Genomic DNA, 22,808 nt, shown 5'->3' with positions numbered 1-22,808 from the left:
GAGTGCGAGTGAGAGACAGAGAGAGAGAGGGAGCCACAGAATCTGAAGCAGGTTCCAGGCTCTGAGCTGTCAGCGCAGCGCGGTTCAAACCCACCAACAGTGAGATCATGACCTGAGCTGAGGTCGGACGCTTAACTGAGCCACCCAGGCGACACCTATTTTTAATTTTTTGAGGAACCTTGATACTGTTTTCCATAGTGGCTGCACCAATTTACATTCCCACTGTCAGTACACAGGGTTCCCTTTTCTACATATTCTCACCAGGATTTACTTCTTGCCTTTTTTTTTATTAATTAATTTATTTTTAAATTTATATCCAAGTTCGTTAGCATATAGTGCAACAATGATTTTAGGAGTAGATTCCTTAATGCCCCTTACCCATTTAGCCCATTCCCCCCCACCACAACCCCTCCAGCAAACTTTTTTTCTCTACATTTAAGAGTCTCTTATGTTTTGTCCTCTTTCCTGTTTTTATATTATTTTTGCTTCCCTTATCTTACGTTCATCTGTTTTGTATCTTATATTCTACATGAGTGAAGCCATATGATATTTGTCTTTCTCTGACTAATTTCATTTAGCATAATACCCTCCAGTTCCATCCACGTAGTTGCAAATGGCAAAATTTCATTCTTTTTGATCACTGAGTAATGCTCCATTGTATATATATACCATATCTTCTTTATCCATTCATCCATCGATGGACATTTGGGTTCTTTCCATACTTTGGCTATTGTTGATAGTGCTGCTATAAACATTGGGGTGCATGTGTCCCTTTGAAACAGCATACCTGTATCCCTTGGATAAACACCTAGTAGTACAATTGCTGGGTTGTAGGGTAATACTATTTTTAATTTTTTGAGGAACCTCCATACTGTTTTCCAGAGTGGCTACACCAGTTTGCATTCCCACCAGCAGTACAAAACAGATCCTCTTTCTCTGCAACCTTGCCAACATCTGTTGTTGCCTGCATTGTTAATGTTAGCCATTCTGACAGGTGTGAGGTGGTATCTCATTGTGGTTTTGATTTGTATTTCCCTGATGATGAGTGACGTTGAGCATTTTCTCATGTGTCGGTTGGCCATCTGGATGTCTTCTTTGGAGAAGTGTCTTTCATGTCTTTTGCCCATTTCTTCACTGGATTATTTGTTTTTTGGGTGTTGAGTTTAAGTTCTGTACAGATTTTGGATACTAACCCTTTATCTGATAGGTCATTTGCAAGTATCTTCTCCCATTCTGTTGGTTGCCTTTGAGTTTTGCTGATTGTTTCCTTCGCTGTGCAGAAGCTTTTTATTTTGATGAGGTCCCAATAGTTCATTTTTGCTTTTGCTTCCCTTGCCTCTGGAGATGTGTTGAATAAGAAGTTGCTGCAGCCAAAGTCAAACAGGTTTTTGCCTGCTTTCTCTTCGAGGATTTTGATGGCTTCCTGTCTTATGTTTAGGTCTTTCATCCATTTTGAGTTTACTTTTGTGTTTGGTGTAAGAGAGTGGCCCAGGTTCATTTTTCTGCATGTTGCTCTCCAGTTTTCCCAGCACCATTTGCTGAAGAGACTGTCTTCATTCCATTGGACATTCTTTCCTGCTTTGTCAAAGAATAGTTGGCCACACATTTGTGGGTCCATTTCTGGGTTTTCTATTCTGTTACATTGATCTGAGTGTATCTGTTTCTGTGCCAGTACCATACTGTCTTGATGATTACAGCTTTGTAATATAGGTTGAAGTCTGGGATTGTGATGCCTCCAGCTTTGGTTCTTTTTCAAGATTGCTTTGGCTATTTGGGGTCTTTTCTGGTTCCGTACAAATTTTAGGATTGTTTGTTCTAGTTCTGTGAGGAATGCTGGTGTTATGTTGATAGGGATCACTCTTGTCTTTTTGATAATAGCTATTCTAACAGGTGTGGGGTGATATCTCACTGTGGTTCTGATTTGCATTTCCATGATGATTAGTAATGTTGAGCATCTTTTTATGTATCTTTTGGCTAGCTGCATGTATTCTTTGGAAAAATGTCTATTCACATCCTCAAGATAGTTTCTAATGACTGCTTAAAATTCAATCCTTTGGTAAGATCATAATTTATGTAACTATTCCTCTTCTTATAGGCATTCAGGTTATTTTCAATATTTGTTAAAATAACTGCAATGACTGTCTTCATGTAAAAGCTTTTTATGCATTTCAGGGTGTATCTTTAGGATATATTCCCCAATGTGGAATTGCTGTGTTAAAAAGTGTGGATGTTTTCTGAAAGCTATAAAATACTGATGAAGGAAATTCAAGATGATGAAAGGAAATGGAAAGACAATCCATGTTCATGGGTTGGAAAAATAAATAAATGCATCTATACTGTTAAATTGTTAAATGTCTACACTACCCAAAGCAATCTACAGATGCTACAGGTTTAATGCAATCCCTATCAAAATACCAACAACATTTTTCATAGAAGTAGAACAAACAATCCTAAAATTTACATGGAACCACAAGCGACCTCAAATAGCTAAAGCAATCTCGAAGAAGAAAAACAAAATTGGAGGTATCACAATTCCAGATTTAAAGTTACATTATAAAGCAGTAGTAATTAAAACAGTATGGTACTGGCATAAAAATAGACACACACAGATCAACAGATCAGAAAACCCAGAAATAAACCCAATTATATGGTCAATTAATCTTTGACAAAGTAGGAATCACTATACAATAGGAAAAAGACAGTCTTTTCAACAAATGGTATCGGGAACACTGGACAGCCACATGCAAAAGAATAAAACTGGAGTTTCCTTTCACCATACACAACTCAAAATGGATTTAGAAACTAAGTGTGGGTCTGCAACCATAAAAATCTTTAAAGAGAGCATAGGCAGTAATCTGTGTAACATCAACCATAGCAACATTTTTCTAGATAGGATCCCAGAGGAAAGGGAAATTAAAGCAAAAATAAGCTATTGAGAAAAAATAAACCACATCAAAATAAAAACTTTCTGCATAGTAAACAACCAAAAAAAATAAAAAGCAACCTACTGAATGGCAGAAGATATTTGCAAATCACCTATACAAAAAAGGGTCAGTATCCAAAATACATAAAGAACTGATACAACTCAACACCAAAAAACAAGTAATACAATTTAAAACTGAGTATGAACAGACATTTCCCCAAAGAAGACATTCAGATGGCCAACAGACACATGAAAAGGTGCTTAACATCTCTTATCATTAGGGAAATGCAAATCAAAACTACAATGCGATATCATCCCATATATGTCAGAGTGGTTAAAATAAAAAACACAGACAACAAGTGTTGGCGAGGATGTGGAGAAAAAGGAGCCCTCATGCACTTTTGGTGGGAATGTAAACTGGTGCAGCCACCATGGAAAACAATACGAAGGTTCCTCAAAAAGTTAAAAATAGAACTACCCTATAATCCACAAATCACACTACTGAGTCTTTACTCCCAAAATACAAAAAACACTAATTCAAAGGGATATATGCCCCCCTATGTTTATTGCAGCCAAACTATGGAAGCAGCCCAAGTGTCCATCGACAGATGAATGGATAAAATAGAGGTGATACACACACACACACACACACACACACACACACACACACTGGAATATTACTCAGCTATAAAAAGAATGAAATCTTGCCATTTGTAACAGCATGAATGGAGCTAGAGCATATAATGCTAAGTGAAATAAGCCTGTCAGAGAAAGACAAATACCATATGATTTCAGTCATATGTGGAATTTAAGAAACAAAACAAATGAGCAAAGAAAAAAAAAAGAGAGAGAGAGAAACCAAGAAACAAACTCTTAACTGTAGAGAGCAAACTGATGGTTACTGGAGGGGACATGAGTGAGGAGGGATGGGGGGATATAGGGGACAGGGTTAAAGAATACATTTATCAAAAAGGGGGGAAAGAAAAGAAAAAAAGTGTGGACTTCAACTTTTTAATTTTAATCTTTTCAATCTTAATTTGTTCTCAAGTTCTTACAGATGCACAATGCTTTTTCATAATCCGTAATCTAAAAAGCACTGAAAATTGAAAACATTTTCATATTTTACCTGACCTATAATCATTTAGCAGTACAGCCTAAGTAGTACTGAGGTGAGGTGATTTATGGACTTTATTTTCCCACACGGCACAAATATTTATATATTTTGCAGAAATATTAATGCATTTGATTATGGGATACTACTTGAGAGCCCACTTGGAGGGTTATGTAATTATGCAGTGTTTGTACCATATAATGCCTTTTGAAAATCCCCAAATGTCTTTCTAATGAAAGATATCCAGCCTTAAAACTTTCAGATGAGGACTATGAATCTGTACTAGTAATGTTACAAGAATACACTGGAAACGTTAATTTAAAAAATCTTTGGGGGAATCTGGGTGGCTCAGTTGGTTGAGTGTCCGACTTTGGCTCAGGTCATGATCTCACAGTTTGTGAGCTTGCACTCTTTCTCTCTCAAAAATAAATAAACATTAAAATAAAAACTTAAAAAAAATATTTGCTCACCTCTTTATGCTAGTATTATGGGCTTAATTGTTTTAGTCCCCCCTGCAAATTCATGTTGAAGTCTTAACTCCTCAGTACTTCAGAATGTGACTATTTGGAGATAGGGTCTTCAAAGAGATAATTAAGATAAAAGGAGGTCATTAGGGTAGGTCCTAATCTAATAGGACTCTGTCTTTATAAGAATTAGGACACAGACTCACACAAAGAGAAGACCAAGTGGGGACAGAGAGAAAGTGGCTATCTACAAGCCAATGAGAGAGGCCTCAGGAGAAGCCAAGCCTGCTGACACCTAAATTTCAGAATGTAGCCTCTAGAATTATGAAGAAATAAATTTCTTTTGTGAAAGTCACCCAGTCTGTGGTATTTTATTTTGGTGCTATAGAAACTAATACAGTGGTAACATATAACTTTTATAATGAATAAAATCAGGAAAGGTATCTCTGCTTTGCAAAAACAAAACACTAACCAGCTAAAAAAAAAAAAAAGCAAAAAAGCAATCTTTTAAAATGTGATTGGTTTTACAGTTGCAATTTATTACCGTTATCCTTCATGTTGAATTTTGCCAGAGAAGATTTGAAGCTCATTTCTTCCTCAGTTACACTGTTTCTCTCACATTCCAGTCTTACTTCAGGTATTAGCTTCTACCGTCAAATAACTATATAGAAAACTTTAATACATAGCTTTTATTATTATGTTTGCTTCCTTGTTAGAAACTCAGGGCTAATCAGAACTGCCTGGGGTCTCCGGGATCCCACAGTCAATCTCTTGATCTAAGACAGGGTCTCCCTATCCCTTCATCCACCTCAACAGAGAGTAGTATTACTATTCATCTGTGTACAGGATCCCATGCACAGTTTCAGTAACTTTTCCAGTCTCTGCCATTCTAGAAAGCATATTAGAATGGAAATGAATATTATTATATCAATGACCTAGGGATTATTTTAATTTTTAGAAAGGAAATCATTAGAAAATTTCAACACCTTAGGGTTGCCTGGGTGACTCAGTCGGTTGAACATCCAACTCTTGATCCTCAGGTCATGATCTCGTAGTTCAGTTCGTGGGATTGAGCCTTGCTGTCAGTGTGGAGCCTGCATGATTCCCTCTCTCCTCTCTCTCTGCTGTTTGCTCTTGCACACACACATACTCACGCTTTCTTGCTCTCTCAAAATAAATAAGTAAACATTTAAAAACTTAAGGCTATTAAAGACAATTTCAACACTTTATTTTTAAATTGTTAAAATTATTATTAAAGAGTTTGTGTCATTTTACAAGTGTCCCTAGTGAATTGCATATCCAAAGTATTGAACTCTGTTAATGTATTGAAGACACCCAAATGGGTAAGAATCTGGGTGACTCTGGTGACAAGGATCTTCATATTCTCCACTGGCCACTCTTTCAGATTAGTAGGAAACACTTTAAGGAAAAGGTATGATTTTTGGGTGAAGTAGGAGGATTGGCTTCAGTATCACTCTCTCTATGGAAGCCTGCTACAGGAAGAGGGTTTTTCTATAAACAAGAACTAATAAATGGGAGGCAGCTGGTTTAGTGCAAGCATGTGTGCTTTTGTACTCCACAGAAACTGGGTTCCTAGTTCTTCTAAAATGACTGCAGTACTTTGCAGAGTTGTAAAGTTCAGTTTGAAGGGGTGTTGTAAATTTCAGCATTGATTGACCATCCTCTGTGTACACAATATGCTGAACAGACTGTAAATCCTGTATGAAAATATCACTCGTCCAAGAATCGTGACCCAGGTGAATGTATTCATTCTCACAACATTTACTGAGTACCAACTATGTGTCAGACTATTCTAGGGGCTTAATATGCAGTGATGAAGGCAACAAATAAAAGTTCCTGCCTTCTTAAGTATATGATTCAGAAGTGGAGTTTACTTTCCAGGGGCGGAGGTTAGATTCTAGTGAAATGGTAACTTGCAGCATGGGAGAGTTTGAGAGTCCCAGATTTGGTTTTCTTTTGATTTAAAAATAAGTTGTTGCCAACACTTGTGCAAGTAAACCAGTTCTTGCCATTCTCCTTGATGATCCATCCAGTCAAGGAATTTTGAAACATCACCATGTCTGGGGCACCGGGGTGGCTCAGTTGGTTAAGTGTTTGTGAGTTTGAGCCCCTGCATCACACTCTGCTATTAGCACAGAGCCCTCTTCGGATCCTCTGTCCCCCTCTCTTTCTGCTCCTCCCCCATTTGTGTTCTCTCTCTCAAAATAAATAAACATTTAAAAAAAAAACCCACAATGCCTTAGACTTGGAAGGGACCTTAGTTAAGACAACAGTTTTTAACTGCTTTATTTTATAGATGGAAAATAGGAAGTGACTTACCTAAGGTTACCCATTGCATTACCTAGAGATTGAACACTAGGCCTTAGAACTCCCCTTGTTCACTTTTCTCAATCATATTCCTCATGGTTTCTGATTTGAGGTTGGAGTCTGGAGAAGCGACACTTTTCAAAAAGTACAGATGGTGTAGTGAGTTCAGGGACTGCTGTAAATTGGAGTGATTTGGTTAATCAGAAATCACGGTCTGGTAAAAGACAGTAAGATATCTGAGCTCTAATTCTGGCCTTTTCATTAAGGAAAAACCATTTAACCTGGGCCCTAAATTCTTTGTCTTTCAAATGGATAGGCTAGTTGATAAGAACATTTGCCTAATACTTTGAGTCCTTTAAGAAAATGCATTGGTGTGAAGAGATTTGCAAAGTGCCTGCCAAACAGTGCTAAAATGTTACGTTGTTATTAATCACACAACTCTATAAATACAGATATCATTTTGCGGATGGAGAAGTTGAAAATTACAGAAATTAACTACAATTTCCAAGATCCATTAGTGAAGGAACAGGGAAAGTAGGCTGGGAACTGGGAATTTTGACATTACTATTTCTTTAATATGTTAATGTTAAAAGTACCTTAACATTCTTTCAGTTATTGAGGTTATTATTTTACAGGAATTTGGACTTGCTGTGAACCTAGAAAGACTGGGTAGAAACAGAAGAGGAAAGTATTTTATGCAGAAGTAAGCCATGTGGGTGAAGGAACAAATAAATTAATTTTATCTGCTGTCTTTGCCAGGAGGCCGCTTTTCTGATAGGAGGTAGGATGAGGAGGTAGGGAGAAAGAGTGGAAATCCTTGAATGCCAAGCTATGGAGTCTGAGAGCCTTAGCAAGGTACTTGATCAGCGTGGTGGCCTAATATTATCAGTATTTTATTTCGTATCTGGTTGTGGATTACTGAGTCGATTGGGGAAGTGGGGCTGGAGTTTAGGAAACCAGTTAGATTGGTGTTGCTAGGGTCTAGTACGAGATGAGGGCATCTATCTAGTGTGTCGAGGAAACGAGACTTGGTGGAAAAGTGTTCGTTTCTTACTCAACAGACAACATTCAGGGACTATGTAAACTCGTTATCGAAAAAAAGAAAAGGGCTTATGAATTGTTTTATTTTAAGCGGCTACTGTTGAGTCCTGGGAGGCCAAAAGAGTGCATTTGGAATTAAAACCAGGGTTAAATTCCTCCTGGCTTTGTCATCCTCTAATTATATAATACAGAGGAAGTCACCTACCCTCTCTTGAGCCTCGGTTTCGTTTCCTCTAAATTAAGGGCGACAGTACCTACTTGGTAGAGATTTGCGTACAGAAAATTAGTATTTTAAGGCACCTAGCAATGGCGCTCAATATTGGTTCCCGCCTTCCCCCAGGTGTCTCTCGAGCTGAGCCTGAGCAGTCAAGGACGGTCGAGGCCGGAAAAGCGGTTCTACCTGGAGACCGCGGCCGGGCACTGCTCCCGAACCGGGCTGACCTCCCAACGCCGGCTCCACCCGGGAGCACACGTCCCGCGGGATGACTGAGCATCCCCCAGTCAGAGTGGCCCTGCAGCGCGTGGCAGCCACCATCAGCCAAGGATGCGGAAGGGAAGCGCGGAAAGCGGAGCGGAGAGGCGGCGGCGCCCGAGGCTGCAGCGACCACCCCCACGCCGCCCGCCCGCGAACTCGCCGCGGGTGCTGGGCCGCGCTGGCCGCGTTTGAAGTCTCCGGCGCCGCTGCTGGTTGGCCGGCTCGGGTCACGTGCACCCAGGCAGGAGTTTCCCCGACAGCTGGAGGCTGCGTGGGATCCGGCGGCGGCTCCGGAGCTCGGCGGTGCGGCCTTCCCCGCCCCCTCTTCCCTCCTCCCCCGCCCGCTTCCGCCCGGCTTATTATCCTCCTTATTGACAAACAGAGCGGCCGCGGCGGCGACTCTCCGCGTGCATCTGTAGCCAAGCCATGGGAGACAAGAAGAGCCCCACCAGGTAACAGCGCCCGGGCCCCCGGGCCCGGACTGTGCAGGCGGCGGGGCCCTCGCGGCGGGCTTCGGGCGGCCGTCTCGCTCGCCGCCCGGGCAGCGGGGCCAGAACGGGGGCGGCGCTGGCGCCGCTGCTGCGCGAGCACTGCCGCGTGAGGGGCCGGCGCCGGCCGCCCCACAATGGAGCCGCGATGGCGGCGGCCGGAGCGGCAGCCCGGGGTGTCAGAGAGGCGGCGGCGACGACGACTGCGGCCGCGCCCGCGCCCTCCCCCTTCCTGACTCCCCTCCCACTCCTAGCTGGAGCGCGGCGCGCCGGGGGCCCGCGGGGCGGGGGTCGCGGAATTGGGGCGGGGGGCGGGGCGGGGGCGGCCGCGGGGCCCGGGCGCCGGGCGCGGCCTGCTGGTGACCCCGCGCCGCGTCGTGTCCGGGTTGTGTCCTGCAGGCCGAAGCGGCAGCCGAAGCCGTCCTCGGATGAGGGTTACTGGGACTGTAGCGTCTGCACCTTCCGGAACAGCGCCGAGGCCTTCAAGTGCATGATGTGCGATGTGCGGAAGGGCACCTCCACCCGGTGAGTCCCGGGCCTGCCCCGCGCGCCGTGGGGCGCCCGGGTTGCGGCGCAGAGGACGCCCCTGCGGCTGCCGCCCCCTCCCGTGACACTGGCAGACCCCGCGGGAGCAGGCGAGACTGAGGTGGTGGCCGCTATAGGAATTGGGTCAGATTGATTGCGACCCTTGCTATGGTTTGCGGTGAGGGGTAATTGAAGAGGCTGTAACGTTATATGCTGCCAAGAGAGAATAAATTATTTAAGGGAGGCATTAGCAACTGCGATTTATTTCGTATCGCGGGGGGTAATGCCCCCCCCCCCCCCCCCCCCCCGCCTAGTCTGGGTATATTAATGTTGGCTGCATTGTTGTGTTAGTGTGTTGGAATCAAAGAAAAGCCATGAAATCCTCTGTAGGAGCAAAAGATGGAATTTAATTTCATTCCTCAAAAAAAAAAAGTATCTGATTATAGAATACACAATAGGTTAAACTTCCTTTTTTATTTAGAGTCTGGAAAGGTTAGATCAAGGTTTTGTTTAGTATGTTTATTCTAATTCTCTAATATTTTATAAATAGTTGGAGGTGAGCCCAGTCACAGGGACACATTTTTACTGAAAGTATCTGAATATTTTTAGTTGGATTAAATGGCAATCTATTAGACTCTACAAATGAGATAAAATGATCTCTGCCTATTTTCAGTCTTTATTTTATTGTAGTCTTACAGTATAATAACTCAGTCTTTCAAAAAACCACTTAAGTGAATTAAGTGGATAAAGAAAGTCATACAGGAAATTCAAAGTCTGACATTGTTGATCTGCCAACACTTTAGAGTTCCTTTGCCTTTGTAGCAAAATAGTCTTTGAATTTATTATAATCATGTGAGTTATAGCCTAATATTTAGATATCATGTATTTTGATGTTACAAAGTCTTTTAGAAACTAAATTATCACAAGAGTATAAGTATACTAATGTGATATACTGTTGTTTTAAAGACCTCTATAGTGACATTAGATTTATGTATTCTGTAGAAGTTAAATTTCTGAAAATTAGATACTATATTTTTGAATGCCATTTATAACAACTTACTAAAATTTTAAAATGTAGAGACAGAGATAGTTGGCAATAACTTAAAAGTTTATGATTTGCTTTGTGAAGCTAGCTGCTTCTGACATGTCTTTCTGTGAATCATAATATGTGTTTTGTATATTGTCATTTACATTGGATAAAATGTGTTGAGCATTTTTCATGATATCCTTTAAAAAGCAAACTTTCAAACATCTAAATTTAAGGGGATATAACAGACCATTCTGAAAAGTAAAAAAGCACTTATTTGCTAAAGTAAATGTGGCAACAGTTTTTGGACCCGTGATTTAAGTATTTGAAAAGCAGAGTATCTTTATGTCTTTGTATCAGGTTGGATTTGGTTTAGAATATATATTTGTATATCTGTGTTAATGCTTTGTACTTCTTAAAACACTCAAGCAGTTTTTAGAAAATGTGGTTTTTGGAGGCAGGAACTTTAAAGTGGAGACATTTGTTATAATCTTAATCTCTGGTACGATATTGTTGCTTTTTGTTGTTCCCTTTCTATTTTCTTGTAGCCATTAGAAAAAATACTGAAACTAGAAGAGCCTATATGTTTATTTGCAGGGACAGCAAGGAAGGGGGGAAGCTGTTGTCCTACTCCACAGCCAGTCTTGGGGTTAGAGGAACCCTGAGAAATAGAGTAGGTGGTGGCAGCTCAGAAGAGAAGAAACAGGCTGAATACCTGGCACCTGGAAGAAGAAGGAATATAGTGCACAGGGGAGTTGGCCCAGGACAGAGAAGTGGGCCTAGTTTAAAAGAGGTTTGAGGCCCACAAGGGGGCCCCTGATATTTTTTACCAGTACATCTGAGCTCTTGTAGATCCAATTTTTAGTGGTGGAAACATTACTTGAGGAGGACTCAGAGAAGCATTGTCATTTGGATTGAAACTGAAGAGGCTCTGGGCAACTCACCAGAAGTCTAAGGGACACTCTGTTCCTAAAAGTAAGTGTTCTACACTACGACCCTCTCAGCTTCTTCCTTCCTCTCTCTGAATTGTATCTTCTCTTTTGATTTTGGCCCTAAATTAAATCTAAGAGCTCTAATTTCTCTGTTACCTGTTATTTTCCAACCACTTTCTGAAATTCAGAGTGGAATCCCTGTTTGGATAGAACAGTGGAACAGGGAATTGTTAATAGGGTAGATATTGATTGCACCACAAAATACTTCCCTCTCTGGTAATGTTAGAAAAACAGGATTAAAGGGTTGCAGAACACTAGAGAGAAGCAGAAGTTTCAGGAGTTGGAAGAAATAATTCTCTACAACTGACATGTTAATTAGCACTTAGGGTAATTTCAGGGGTAAGGTTGGCGATTATCAAAGCAGGGACTGGATAGCAGAGCTGAAGATGCAGTTTGCTAATGACTTGTCTGCGTGACTGACCTACGGGACTTGAATTGCTTGGGTCAGACTGACCTTTGAACTGATTCTGTCTCGAAGTCGCCAAATGTGAGGCCAAGTCTAAGGCATTCCAGACATTTGAAGTCTTTTTTTTTTAAACCTCCAGAGAAGGCGGAGCCCATGGTCTCCCTCCAGAGTCTTTACTGACAATTTTATCTTTTAAGATTCTGAGTTCAAATCTTTTATATTTCAACAGAAGACCCATTTTCTTTGGCTATATCCTTGGTAGGTCACGTTTTTCTGCAGAATAACTATGCAGTGAAATGAGGTTATAATCATAGTAGTATTTTAAAATGAAACATGATATGAAGTAGCTTTAGTTCCTAAATTTTGATCAGTTATAGCCTTTAAATTTATGCCATTTCTGTGTTTGGATTTCGGTTTTGTGCTTGCTGACCTTAATTAGTTTAAGTTTGATAAATCTCTTTTTTTTTATCCAGAATCTAAATAACTAGATAGTTCAAGCACTTCAAGTTTTCTGCATTGTACTTTTGTGAGAGAAGCAGTGATAAATGTCAAACTGACAGGAAACATTTAAACAAGAAAAAGTTGTGGTGACAAATTACTGTGAAAGGCACTAAACAGTCTCCTTCATCTTTATATCTTCATCAAGTACTTATAAGGCAATAAGTGTCTCACATATAAACCTAAGAAACTTTAAGAAATTAAGAACCAATCTAAAGCATCAGAGAAAGTGAAATATTTAGTATAGTGTGTGAAGGGTAGTGCAGTCAGTGTATGATGATTGAATTAGAGTAGTATCTTCTTGCCACTTCATATAGGAATGGAAATTACTGCCTAACTCAGGTGGCACATACTAAAAAATGAGAATGATAGAGCTATTTGTTTTGATTTTGAAGTGTGACCTAAATGAAAGCATATAAAACTCCCAAGTCCATAGCAAACTTTTAGGTAGAATTTAAAGTATAACAGGTAATGTTATATTTTCTCAGGATAAGTTGTAATAGCTCTCTTAACGTTTTTGAGAGATGTTATTTTATGGAACAATGAAAAAGATTTTAGAAGAAAGAGTTATACTAGGTTTCTGGTGACCTGTGTTCTTAACTCATTTCAACTACTTTGACGTTCAGCAGTGTTTACTGAGTGTCTCGTTTTATACAAGGGCTGCGCTAGGTATTTCTGAACACAGTAATATGGTCAGGATCTGACTGTTGTTAAAAAGATTATTTCAGCTTCTATAAAATGGAAGTAAATTGCTATGATTTATATTCTGAAGAAATCTAAAATAAACCCCAATTATCTGATAAAAATCTTTTTAGTATTATTGTTGTCATATTTGCTTTCTGTCTTCTAATTTGAAATTTGTCACAGATTCTACTACTCTTGGTGTAGGAATGGGAGAAAAAAATTGAGGACCATAAAAGTCAGTTCATTTTTCAGAAATTCAGAGTTCCCAAGCCTCCCTACCTGTCTGAGGAGCCTTTCCAGCTACCACTGAGTTCTTGTTCAGAGAGACTCCTTATTCTAGGAGGTTGGTTGGTTGGTTTTCCTCCTTATATCTTGGGTTAGAGTACTCAAGGGGCTTCATTGTTTACAAGGAAATTTTTTTTTTTTTTAACGTTTATTTATTTTCGGGACAGAGAGAGACAGAGCATGAACGGGGGAGGGGCAGAGAGAGAGGGAGACGCAGAATCGGAAACAGGCTTCAGGCTCCAAGCCATCAGCCCAGAGCCCGACGCGGGGCTCGAACTCACGGACCGCGAGATCGTGACCTGAGCTGAAGTCGGACGCTCAACTGACTGAGCCACCCAGGCGCCCCTACAAGGAAATTCTTAAAGTGATTAGTGTTTGGATAATTTAGAGTAGTGGTTTTCAGAGTGTGATCTGAATAACCCTGGGGGGGTCCCTGAGACCCTTTAAGGGACTCTGTGAGGTCCAAACTATTTTCACAGTCATATTAAGATGTTATTTGTCTTTTTTGCTGTATTAACCTTTGCGGTGGTGGTACAGAGGCAAGGATGGGTAAAACTGCTGGACTCTTAGCATGAATCAAAGCAGTGGCACCAAGTTGCTATCTGTATTCATCGTAATATTCACTACCATGCGTGTGAAGTAAAAACAATGCCAGTTTCACTTAAGCATATATTCCCTTGATGAAGCAGTAAAAGTTATGAATTTTAGGAAGTCTCATGTCTTTTTTAACGTATTTGATGAACTGGGAAGTAAAGTAAAGCCCTTCTGGTGCATACTTAGAGTACATTGGTTGATTCAAGGGAAAGCATTTGTGTAGTTATTTAATTTGCAAGCAGAACTAGCTGCTTTTTTCATGGAGGATCGTTTTTACTTGAAAGAATGCTTGGCAAACTGTGGTTATTCAGACTTGGATATGTAGCATCTATTTTCTCAAAAATGAACACAGTGAGTTTGTCACTTCAAGGAAGACGATAGTGTTTGTTGCCAATGATAAAAATTGAGCTTTCAAGTGAAAATTAGAATTTTTGAAAACATGTAACCACTGTTGATCCCAGTACTTTAAGGATGAAATCAGGTGGTGATACTAATGAATGTAACTTCTGATAATTTATCATGAAATTTGTTGATGTTTGGAAGATCTGTGTAAGTCAGTGAACTAGTATATTCAGATAACCAATGTGTGATGTTACAAAACCATGCATAGATAATCCATTTAAAGTACAAAAGAAACCAATGGATTTTAAAGGACTACTCTGAAAAGTTTGTTGATAAAGTTTTAGATATCACATGCAACTAACCTTTGAGAAATAACTACTTGTGTTTTTATGTAGTATCAAAGAAGAATATCTATAATTACCTGAAAAGGCTATTAATATTAAACTACTCCTCCCTTTTCAACTATATATTTGTGGGAGTCCAGATTTCCTTTATATTCTTGAACTAAACCAACATACTGCAACAAATTGAATGCAGAAGTAGATATGACGATCCAGATGTCTTCTGTTAAGCCAGATATTAGAGGTTTTGCAAAAATAGCAAGTGCTACTCTTCACACAAAATTACTTTTGATTTGAAAAATACAGGTTTTAAAAGTATTTATATGAAAATGTGATCTGCTTTATTTTTTAAATGAACTAACATACATTTAAATTTTAGCTGTTTTTATTTCTAATATAGCAATTTATTTCTTGCTAGGTAAGACTTACATAAACAAAAGCTCTTTTAACTTTGAGAGGATAAGAGAGCCAGAGACCAAAAAGTTTATGAACTGCTGGTGTAAGGTTTTACTAGCATGGGTTTCCACATCCCACAGATTTACTTCAGCAGGCATTCTTTTCCTTTCATTTATCCTTTGTTGAGTAAGATCTCTCTGATAACCTAGTGACCTACTTGTTAAACTCAGTGGCCTAATCTTTTCTTTCCATGTCACCTCCATAGTATTTGATGTTGGTAGCCTTTTTTTTTTTTAATTGAAATTCTCCCTTTTTGATGTCTCTAACACATTTTTTCTCTGGTTTTTCTTGTACATCTTTGAAATCAATTTCTGCCTACTGAAACCTGGCTTCTTCTCTATATACTTTACTTTGTATGTGGCATGCTCTTTCTGGAATCTAAGCCAGAAACTATCATTGTCTCAACTTTGATCTAACTCTTCGTCGTTCCTCATGTCCAGTCTTTGAATTGTCTCTAAAATCTGTCCTTTTTCCAGTTTATGTCACTATAGTTTAGAAGCCCATGTCTTTTCTCTCATGAATTATGACAAATTGGTCTGTTCTCCCTAATGCTGCTAACATTATTTCAGTATGTTTTTTAAAACATAAAAATTAAGACCTCTCCAGTGAATAAAGTCCTGTTTATTGAATAAAGGTTGAGCTCCCGAGCATGGTATACAAGATTGTAATATCTGTCATTGATTTGCCTTTCTAGCTTCATTTCCTGCTGCGTATCCCAACCAATCTTACGCTGCATCAGCACTTAAGTATTTTCATCAGATGGTGCTTCTTAAAAGAAACCCTCTGGGAGAAATCCTCTGGGATTATAACCTCCTCATCCCAACTATTTTATTGTTCAGTCTATCTATGTAAATGCATATGTAATTATCTCTAGAAAATCATCATATTGTGGTAGTATTGTCTACGTGTTTATCTACCCTTCTGGGCAGTCGTACCCTTTGTTGTATCCTCCAAAGCCAGTAAAGTATTTGGAACATTTTAGGCATTTAAACTTTTTCAGCTAACATTCCTTTAAATTTTACTATTGCTGTTTAACAACTGGAATCACTTTTCCAATAACTTTTTAAAAAATTTAAGTTTTTTTATTTTGGAGAGAGAAAGAGAAAGAGAGAAAGAGAGAGAGAGAGAAAGAGAGAGAGAAAGAGAGAGAGAAAGAGAAAGAGAGAATCCCAAGCAGGCTCCTCAGTACAGGCCTGTTGCAGGGCTCAATCTCATGACCATGAGATCAGGACCTGAGCCGATACAAGAGTTGGATGCTTAATTGACTGAGCCACCCAGGTGCCCTTAATAACTTTTTTTTAAGTTTCTTTTTTTTATTTTAAGTAACTTCTACACCCAAACATGGGGCTTGAACTCATGACCTAGAGATCAAGAGTCGTATGTAGAACAAGTGTGCATTCAGGGGAGGGGCAGAGAGAGAGGGAGAGAGAAAGAATCCCAAGCAGGCTTGGCACTGTCAGCACAGAGTCTGACGTGGGGGGTTCAAACTCATGAACCGTGAGATCATGACCTGAGCTAAAGTCAGACGCTTAACTGACTGAGCCACCCAGGCATCCCATCCCCCAAAACTTTTAAGCCTATGCTTGTAAAAATATTATCAGACTATTTTGTCCATAATTTGTAGGTACATATTTTAGCATTAATTTTTAAAAATTTTTTCATGGTTTTGTTTTGTATTTTGAAGCTGTTACTTGATTAAAAGCACAGTTATTACAGTTAGATTAGTAACTGAGATAAGTGACCCCTGAGTCTTCGTACCTTTCTTTGTCTTTAAACACGGGAATAATATTTTTATAATATAGTAATGTTATAACAAACTATGTAGTTATTTTGAAAATTAAGAACATAAAGAATTTTGTGCATCTCATATTTTTTATTATGTTTGGTCTTGTCTTATACTTAAAAACATGTATGTGTGCAAGTAAAATTATAATTTGCCCCTCAATTTTGAAACATTTTTAGCTTTATCATTTTTAATTGACATGTAACAATATATTAGTTTCATATTTCAAGAATGATAATGTACCTTATATTATACCTTGGTGTTTTTACAGTACAACTTTGGAGGGTTGTTTGTTATCTCACTACCACTTATTTAGGTCTTGTTATTCAGATTATTGAAATTTGCATGGTATAACTAAAAATGAGAATTATTTCTTTTTAAAAAAAAATTTTTTTTTTTTTTAAACATTTATTTGTTTTTGAAAGAGAGAGACGGAGCGTGAGCAGGAGAGGGGCAGAGAGAGAGGGAGACACAGAATCTGAAGCAGGCTCCAGGCTCTGAGCTGTCAGCACAGAGCCTGACGCCGGGCTCGAACTCACAGACTCAGAGATTATGACCTGAGCTGAAGTTGGACACTTAACTGACTGAGCCACCCAGGCGCCCCAAATGAGAATTATTTCTTGACTAAAGTAAACTAAAATCAAGAAAAGGTACAGCATATAATGAAATATATTTAAGTTCTCTTTTGAGTGTTTTTTAAAGTTAGTTGACATTGAGGGTCTATCAAAAACTAGAATATACTAAACATAGATTTGTGGTATTTGAGATTGTTTAATTGAAAAATAGTTTAGAATTCAGATTTTGCATTTATTTGAATTTACTGGTACAATTAATGGAACAAATTAAATTTAATTATAATTAATATGGAGCTAATTTTTTTTTAATTTTTTTTTTCAACGTTTTTTATTTATTTTTGGGACAGAGAGAGACAGAGCATGAACGGGGGAGGGGCAGAGACAGAGGGAGACACAGAATCGGAAACAGGCTCCAGGCTCCGAGCCATCAGCCCAGAGCCTGACGCGGGGCTCGAACTCACGGACCGCGAGATCGTGACCTGGCTGAAGTCGGACGCTTAACCGACTGCGCCACCCAGGCGCCCCTGGAGCTAATTTTTAATTTATGGTTGAGATAGTATTGTTTTGTCTATGAACTTGTTACTTTAAAGATAGATCAATTATATACATTATTAGACACCTATACAACTATAGAAATTAGGCAGACATTAAAGAAATAATGGAATTTTCCCTCATCTTGTGCTTCCAGTTGTCTATTTCCAGTTGTTCGGAGTCAGACTAACAGGGGTAGTTGCTGATATTTTTCTACAATTCTGTTATCATTTCGCCTACCTGGTTAACTGCTTATTCTTCCAAACCTAGTTTGTGTATCTGTTGGCTGTGACATTCTCCTTGACCAATCTCAAACATGCCTGCCTTCGTGTGTCTTTTGTGCATACCTCTGATTGTGATCTTCATCTAGCTTCAGCATTTCCTCATAAATCCGGGGTTGATTTGTGTCTTTTTCATGAAGCTGAGTATTCTTTCTCAGAGGATGAATTCTCCAGAGGATGAATAACTGGTTAAAGTCGTGAGAGTAGCTGTTTTCTGGTTTTAGAATCTAAATAGTGCCTCAGTTTGTGATGCTTACCTTTGTTATATCATTTAGCATATGGTAATTCTGCTACCTGTATGCATTTACTCTCTTGTTATCAAGAAACTCCCTTGAGTTTCTTAAGGGAAATGGGAGCTTTTCATTACCTTTTTCAAAGATGCTTGACAAAGTGCCTGGGAAGTAATGGGTGTCCAATGAAAGTTTGTTGAAAGAGGAATATACGTATTAGAAAGGAAAAGTTATTGGTTTGTTTTTTTTAAACTCTATAAGCTTTGAAGAAGTTGGAATTTTGATACAGGTTGTAGAAGTCATTATTTGGAGAAGAACCCACATGTGTACATGTTTGAAGTATCAGAAATAAATGGTAGTGAACAAAATTCTAGAATTCGGTATATGCTTAATGAACACATACCATATGCCAGGAATTATGCTAGGACTGTAGAATTATAGATGAGACCCAATTCCAGCCTGTGAGGGTTTGAATTCTAGCAAAGATAGATAAATGATATTTGCTAATGAGTAAACAGAAGAAGGAATGTACAATTAATTTTCCAGTATAGTCCTACTTTTTGGAGAAGTCCTATGCTCAAATCAAGAATGAAATCAGTTATTGGTGTAGTCATTACTAGTTAAGCACTTTTGGTAAAGTGTGTTCTAACATCATGACCAATTTCCAGTTTGGTTAGTTTTCTCAAGAAATTTCAGCCAAATGAAACTGCCATGTCACTGCTAAGTAAAACCCTCCCCTTTTCTCTGTGTATATGTCTACGTGTATGCGTGTATAAATAATGTATATTTTTAAAAGAAACTGCTGTTTTTCAGACGATAGTTGTTATATAATTGAAGTAAGGTTTCAGAGGACTAAAATTATTTGCCTTTGAGAAGTTTACATAGGATGGTACAGATTATTAAATTTATATATATTTAAAAATCCCAGAAACAATTTTTTTGAGAATAAAATAATTTTGTAATGGGACTACATTACTGAATTTAACATCTGTTTCTTTAACTATATTACTGATTATATTGGCAGTGATCTTCCAAGTATGCTACTTGGGTATTTTTTTTTTTTTTTTAAAGCATTGTTGAGAAGATTAAATGAGTAAATTTTTGTAAAGCCTTATCACAGTGGCTTACACATAGTAAATGATCATTGAATGGTAGCCATTACTGTTAAAGTATATGTTTGAAATAATATTTATAACATACTGCTACAAAATTAATTTTGTTATTGGTGGTTTCAGTAAAAGCAGTATCTTTGAATTATTTATCATTCATATACTAATTTTCTGTGTTCAGAATGCTTTCCTATATATCTTTACATTTGTTCATCAAACCACCCTCCATGAGGAGGGCAAGATGGTCATCCAATCACAGATTTAGTGTTAGAGCCTAGATTGAAATCCAGGTTGACTGCTGGTTGATCTTTTCATTCTTTTGTCTCTGATAAAGAAGTTTATAAAACTGTACTATTTGAGTGAAAGATTTCTTTGCTTATTCTTCTTTTCTTCTGAGGTGTTAGAGAGCCAGTATATTTTGGTAGAAAGATTAGCATTTTGTGGGATATCAAGTTTTCATTCAAGGATTTAATGAAACAGGTGTTTGAGATTTTCTTAAGACACATTTTCCTTTATCTTTGATAGTTTGTAATTTTAGGGTATTGCAAGTATGTAAAATACATTGTGATTTGATTTAACGAATATTTACTAAATATCTACAATGCTTTGTTTATTGGCTTTCATGCATGTTAAAATCTCTCCCTTTTGTTATATGATCTGTGATTGATAATCTGTTTCAGAAGATTGAGTAGACACTCCATTTTGCAGTATTGTTTATTATGGGAAATTACAGAATTACCTGGAATTTTAGAGTTGGAAGGAACCTTTCAAGAGCTTCCATGAGGTTTAGTAATTTCCTGAGACTGGCGAGTTTTTATTACTTGAGACCTTGATAATAGAGGGATAAGATTGTCTTCGTAGGAAAGGTCTTAAGAGGTTTGGGGTAGAAATATTGGTATTAAAACTTTCAAAATAGGTTGAGGCCACCATTGTTTGCAAATCCTTCTTGTTTGGGATTTTCAGCTCAGTTCTTGTTGCTATACTGAGAACTGCCAGGTAAAACAGAGCAATCTGCTAGGTGAGATCTTTTCTATGTGTTGGAACTCATGGCTCTAGCCTAGTATCCTCCTGACAGGTAAGAAAACAGGCCTGGAAAGATTGTGACTTGTTTAAAGTCAGTAGCTGGTTCATGTAATGTCAGATTCAGATACTTGGATTTCCAGTCCCTTTTATTACCTTGCTGTGGTAACATTTAAATTTGCTACCGAGTAACTTCTTAAGGATTTCTTCTTGTAAATTTGGTATACATAGATCTAGTGCTGTACATCTTGATAATTTCTAACATTAAACCTACTACTTATAACTAATATAAGAATTTTTTTAATTAAGTAATTTTTTTTGATGTTTGTTTTTGAAGGAGAGAGAGAGCGTGAGGGGATAGGGACAGAGAGAGAGAGGGAGACACAGAATCCAAAGCCGACTCCAGGCTCTGAGCTGTCAGCACAGAGCCTGATGCGGGGCTTGAACCTGTAAACCACGAGATCATGACCTGAGCCGAAGCTGGAGGCCTAACCAACTGAGCCACCGAGGCACCCCACTAATATAAGAATTTATGTTAAAACTGGGCTAGCAGTGTAATGCATGAAGAACAAAATGACAGTCAATTATTTCCCCCATGTTAACTCTAACTAATATTTTTGACATGTAATTGTTAACAAACTTCATATTGATATATTTTTTAATATTTGTTTATTTTGAGAAAGAGAGAGTGTAAGCAAGGGAGGGACAGAGAGAGAGGGGGAGAGAGAATCCCAAGCAGTCCCTCCACTGTCAGTTCAGCACCAGATGCGTGGCTTGAACTCCAAACCTTGAGATCATGACCTGAGCTGAAATTAAGAGTTGGACGCTTAACCAACTGAGCCACCTAGCTGCCCCTTGATATCTCTTATAGTAACATTTTTTTGTGCTTTATATTCTGACTTTGATATCATAATATTTCTTAGAGGAAAAATCCCAGTAAATATTATTTCCCTTTTTGGGGGGGACACAAATATTAAGAATCGTTAATAGTATAATTAATAACCAATTTGTATGTGTGTATATTACTATATGTGTATGATAAAAAGTTTATGCAGCTCACTGGTAATTTTTAGACATGAGTTAAACCACTTCATTTTTACATGTTTTGTGGTCCAGTCAGGGTTCGTTTGCACGCTATCATACTTTATAGGATGATCTGGGACGATCAACTTAACAAAAGCAGCAGGTAGGTAATATTAGATGCCAAAGAAGTATTTGTTTAAGAAGTAGAACTCTAAGGGGATGCCTGGGTGGCTCAGTTGGGTAAGTGGTCGACTCTTGATTTCAGCTCAGGTCATGATCTCAGTTTGTGAGATCTAGCCCCAAGTGGGACTCAGCACTGTCAAGGCAGAGCATACTTGGGATTTGCTCTCTGCCCCTCTCCTGCTCATGCTCTCTCTCTCTCTCCCTCTCCTTCTTGCTCTGTCTCAAGATAGATAAATATACTTAAAAAAAAAAAAAAAGTAGAGCTCTAGGTATATTGACAGAGAAGGCAAAATTGTTTTGGTCTTCTTTGATCTTTTTCCATCCTTTTTTGCTGTTTATCTTTGATCTCCCCAGGACCCAAAGTCTCTTAATACTCATTTCTAGCTTGCTTTTTTTCCTTTTCCCCTAGCTTGCCTTCTTTCTCATCCTTTATTTTCTTCACTCCACCAGCAGTTCTTCCTTTACTAGAAAATCTTATTGTTTTGTCTGTTCTGTAAATCTAAATAAAGTAATTGTGAATAAATATCCTGAGCATGGCGGGGGTGGGGGGGGGTGGGTAGAGTTAGTTTTTTCTTAAGGAAGTAATTGGTGATAAAAATATTACATGTTCATGGAAGATACTAAAGAAATAAAAAGAGGAAAATAGGAATGCTCATCACAACATCTCTCCAGCCAGAGATTGCTGTTTCTAACGTGTGTTTCCTTTCTGTTTTTTACAAGTGGATATTAGCATTTAAAAGGGGGAAGTTGAGGTGTCTCTCTCTGGAAGAATGGGAGAAAGGAGGAGATTTCTAAATCAGGGGTGTTTCTCTGACTTCACAAGACAGCTCTCATCTTGCCTTCTCTCTGTACTCCAGTGGGCCTCACAAACACTGGTGGTAGGGAATGCTTTTGAAAACAAGCCAAGAAAGTTGGGAAAATACTGTGTATCATTATCTTCTTAGAGTTTAATAAATTGAAAGTCCTGAGAATCCTCCAAAAGAATTTGTTTTAGCTTATATAGTTGTGCAGTTCTCAGTTTTACCTGAGTGGATTTTGTTTTATTTTTTCTCTATTATAATACAGAACTCGTTGGGACATTCTGTTCTGTAGG

General features: G+C 38.6%; 1 protein-coding gene and 1 long non-coding RNA gene across 14 annotated transcripts in view; one reads left to right on the top strand and one right to left on the bottom strand.

Annotated features, from left to right (window-relative positions):
• Nucleotides 1-8,385, bottom strand: part of LOC125918979 (uncharacterized) — a 63,333-nt gene extending 54,948 nt beyond the window's left edge. Inside the window, exons 1-2 of one of the 2 annotated variants that reach the window (XR_007456651.1) lie at nt 8,073-8,385; nt 6,839-7,001 (exon numbers count right to left, since the gene is read on the bottom strand). This is a non-coding gene — a long non-coding RNA (uncharacterized LOC125918979). The remainder of the gene's footprint in view (nt 1-6,838; nt 7,002-8,072) is intronic. The other variant, XR_007456652.1, reaches the window with a different exon arrangement.
• The window catches only part of YAF2 (YY1 associated factor 2), a 76,744-nt gene continuing 62,251 nt past the window's right edge, over nt 8,316-22,808 (top strand). For 6 of the 12 annotated variants that reach the window (XR_007456647.1, XR_007456646.1, XR_007456644.1 and 3 more), the window contains exons 1-2: nt 8,316-8,794; nt 9,230-9,355. Coding sequence is in view for 5 of the 12 variants with exons in the window: in XM_049625319.1 (XP_049481276.1) it covers nt 8,350-8,794; nt 9,230-9,324 (540 nt within the window). In the remaining 7 variants the exon portion in view is untranslated. Of the gene's footprint in view, nt 8,795-9,229; nt 9,356-10,979; nt 11,358-22,808 lie in introns of those variants that run through there. The other 6 variants (XR_007456650.1, XR_007456648.1, XR_007456649.1 and 3 more) reach the window with 3 other exon arrangements.

The sequence above is a fragment of the Panthera uncia genome, chromosome B4 (assembly GCF_023721935.1).
Source record: "Panthera uncia isolate 11264 chromosome B4, Puncia_PCG_1.0, whole genome shotgun sequence".
In the NCBI taxonomy this organism is placed as follows: domain Eukaryota; kingdom Metazoa; phylum Chordata; class Mammalia; order Carnivora; family Felidae; genus Panthera; species Panthera uncia.
The sequence above is the reverse complement of the archived record's forward strand: the minus strand, read 5'-3'. Positions and strand labels throughout refer to the sequence as shown.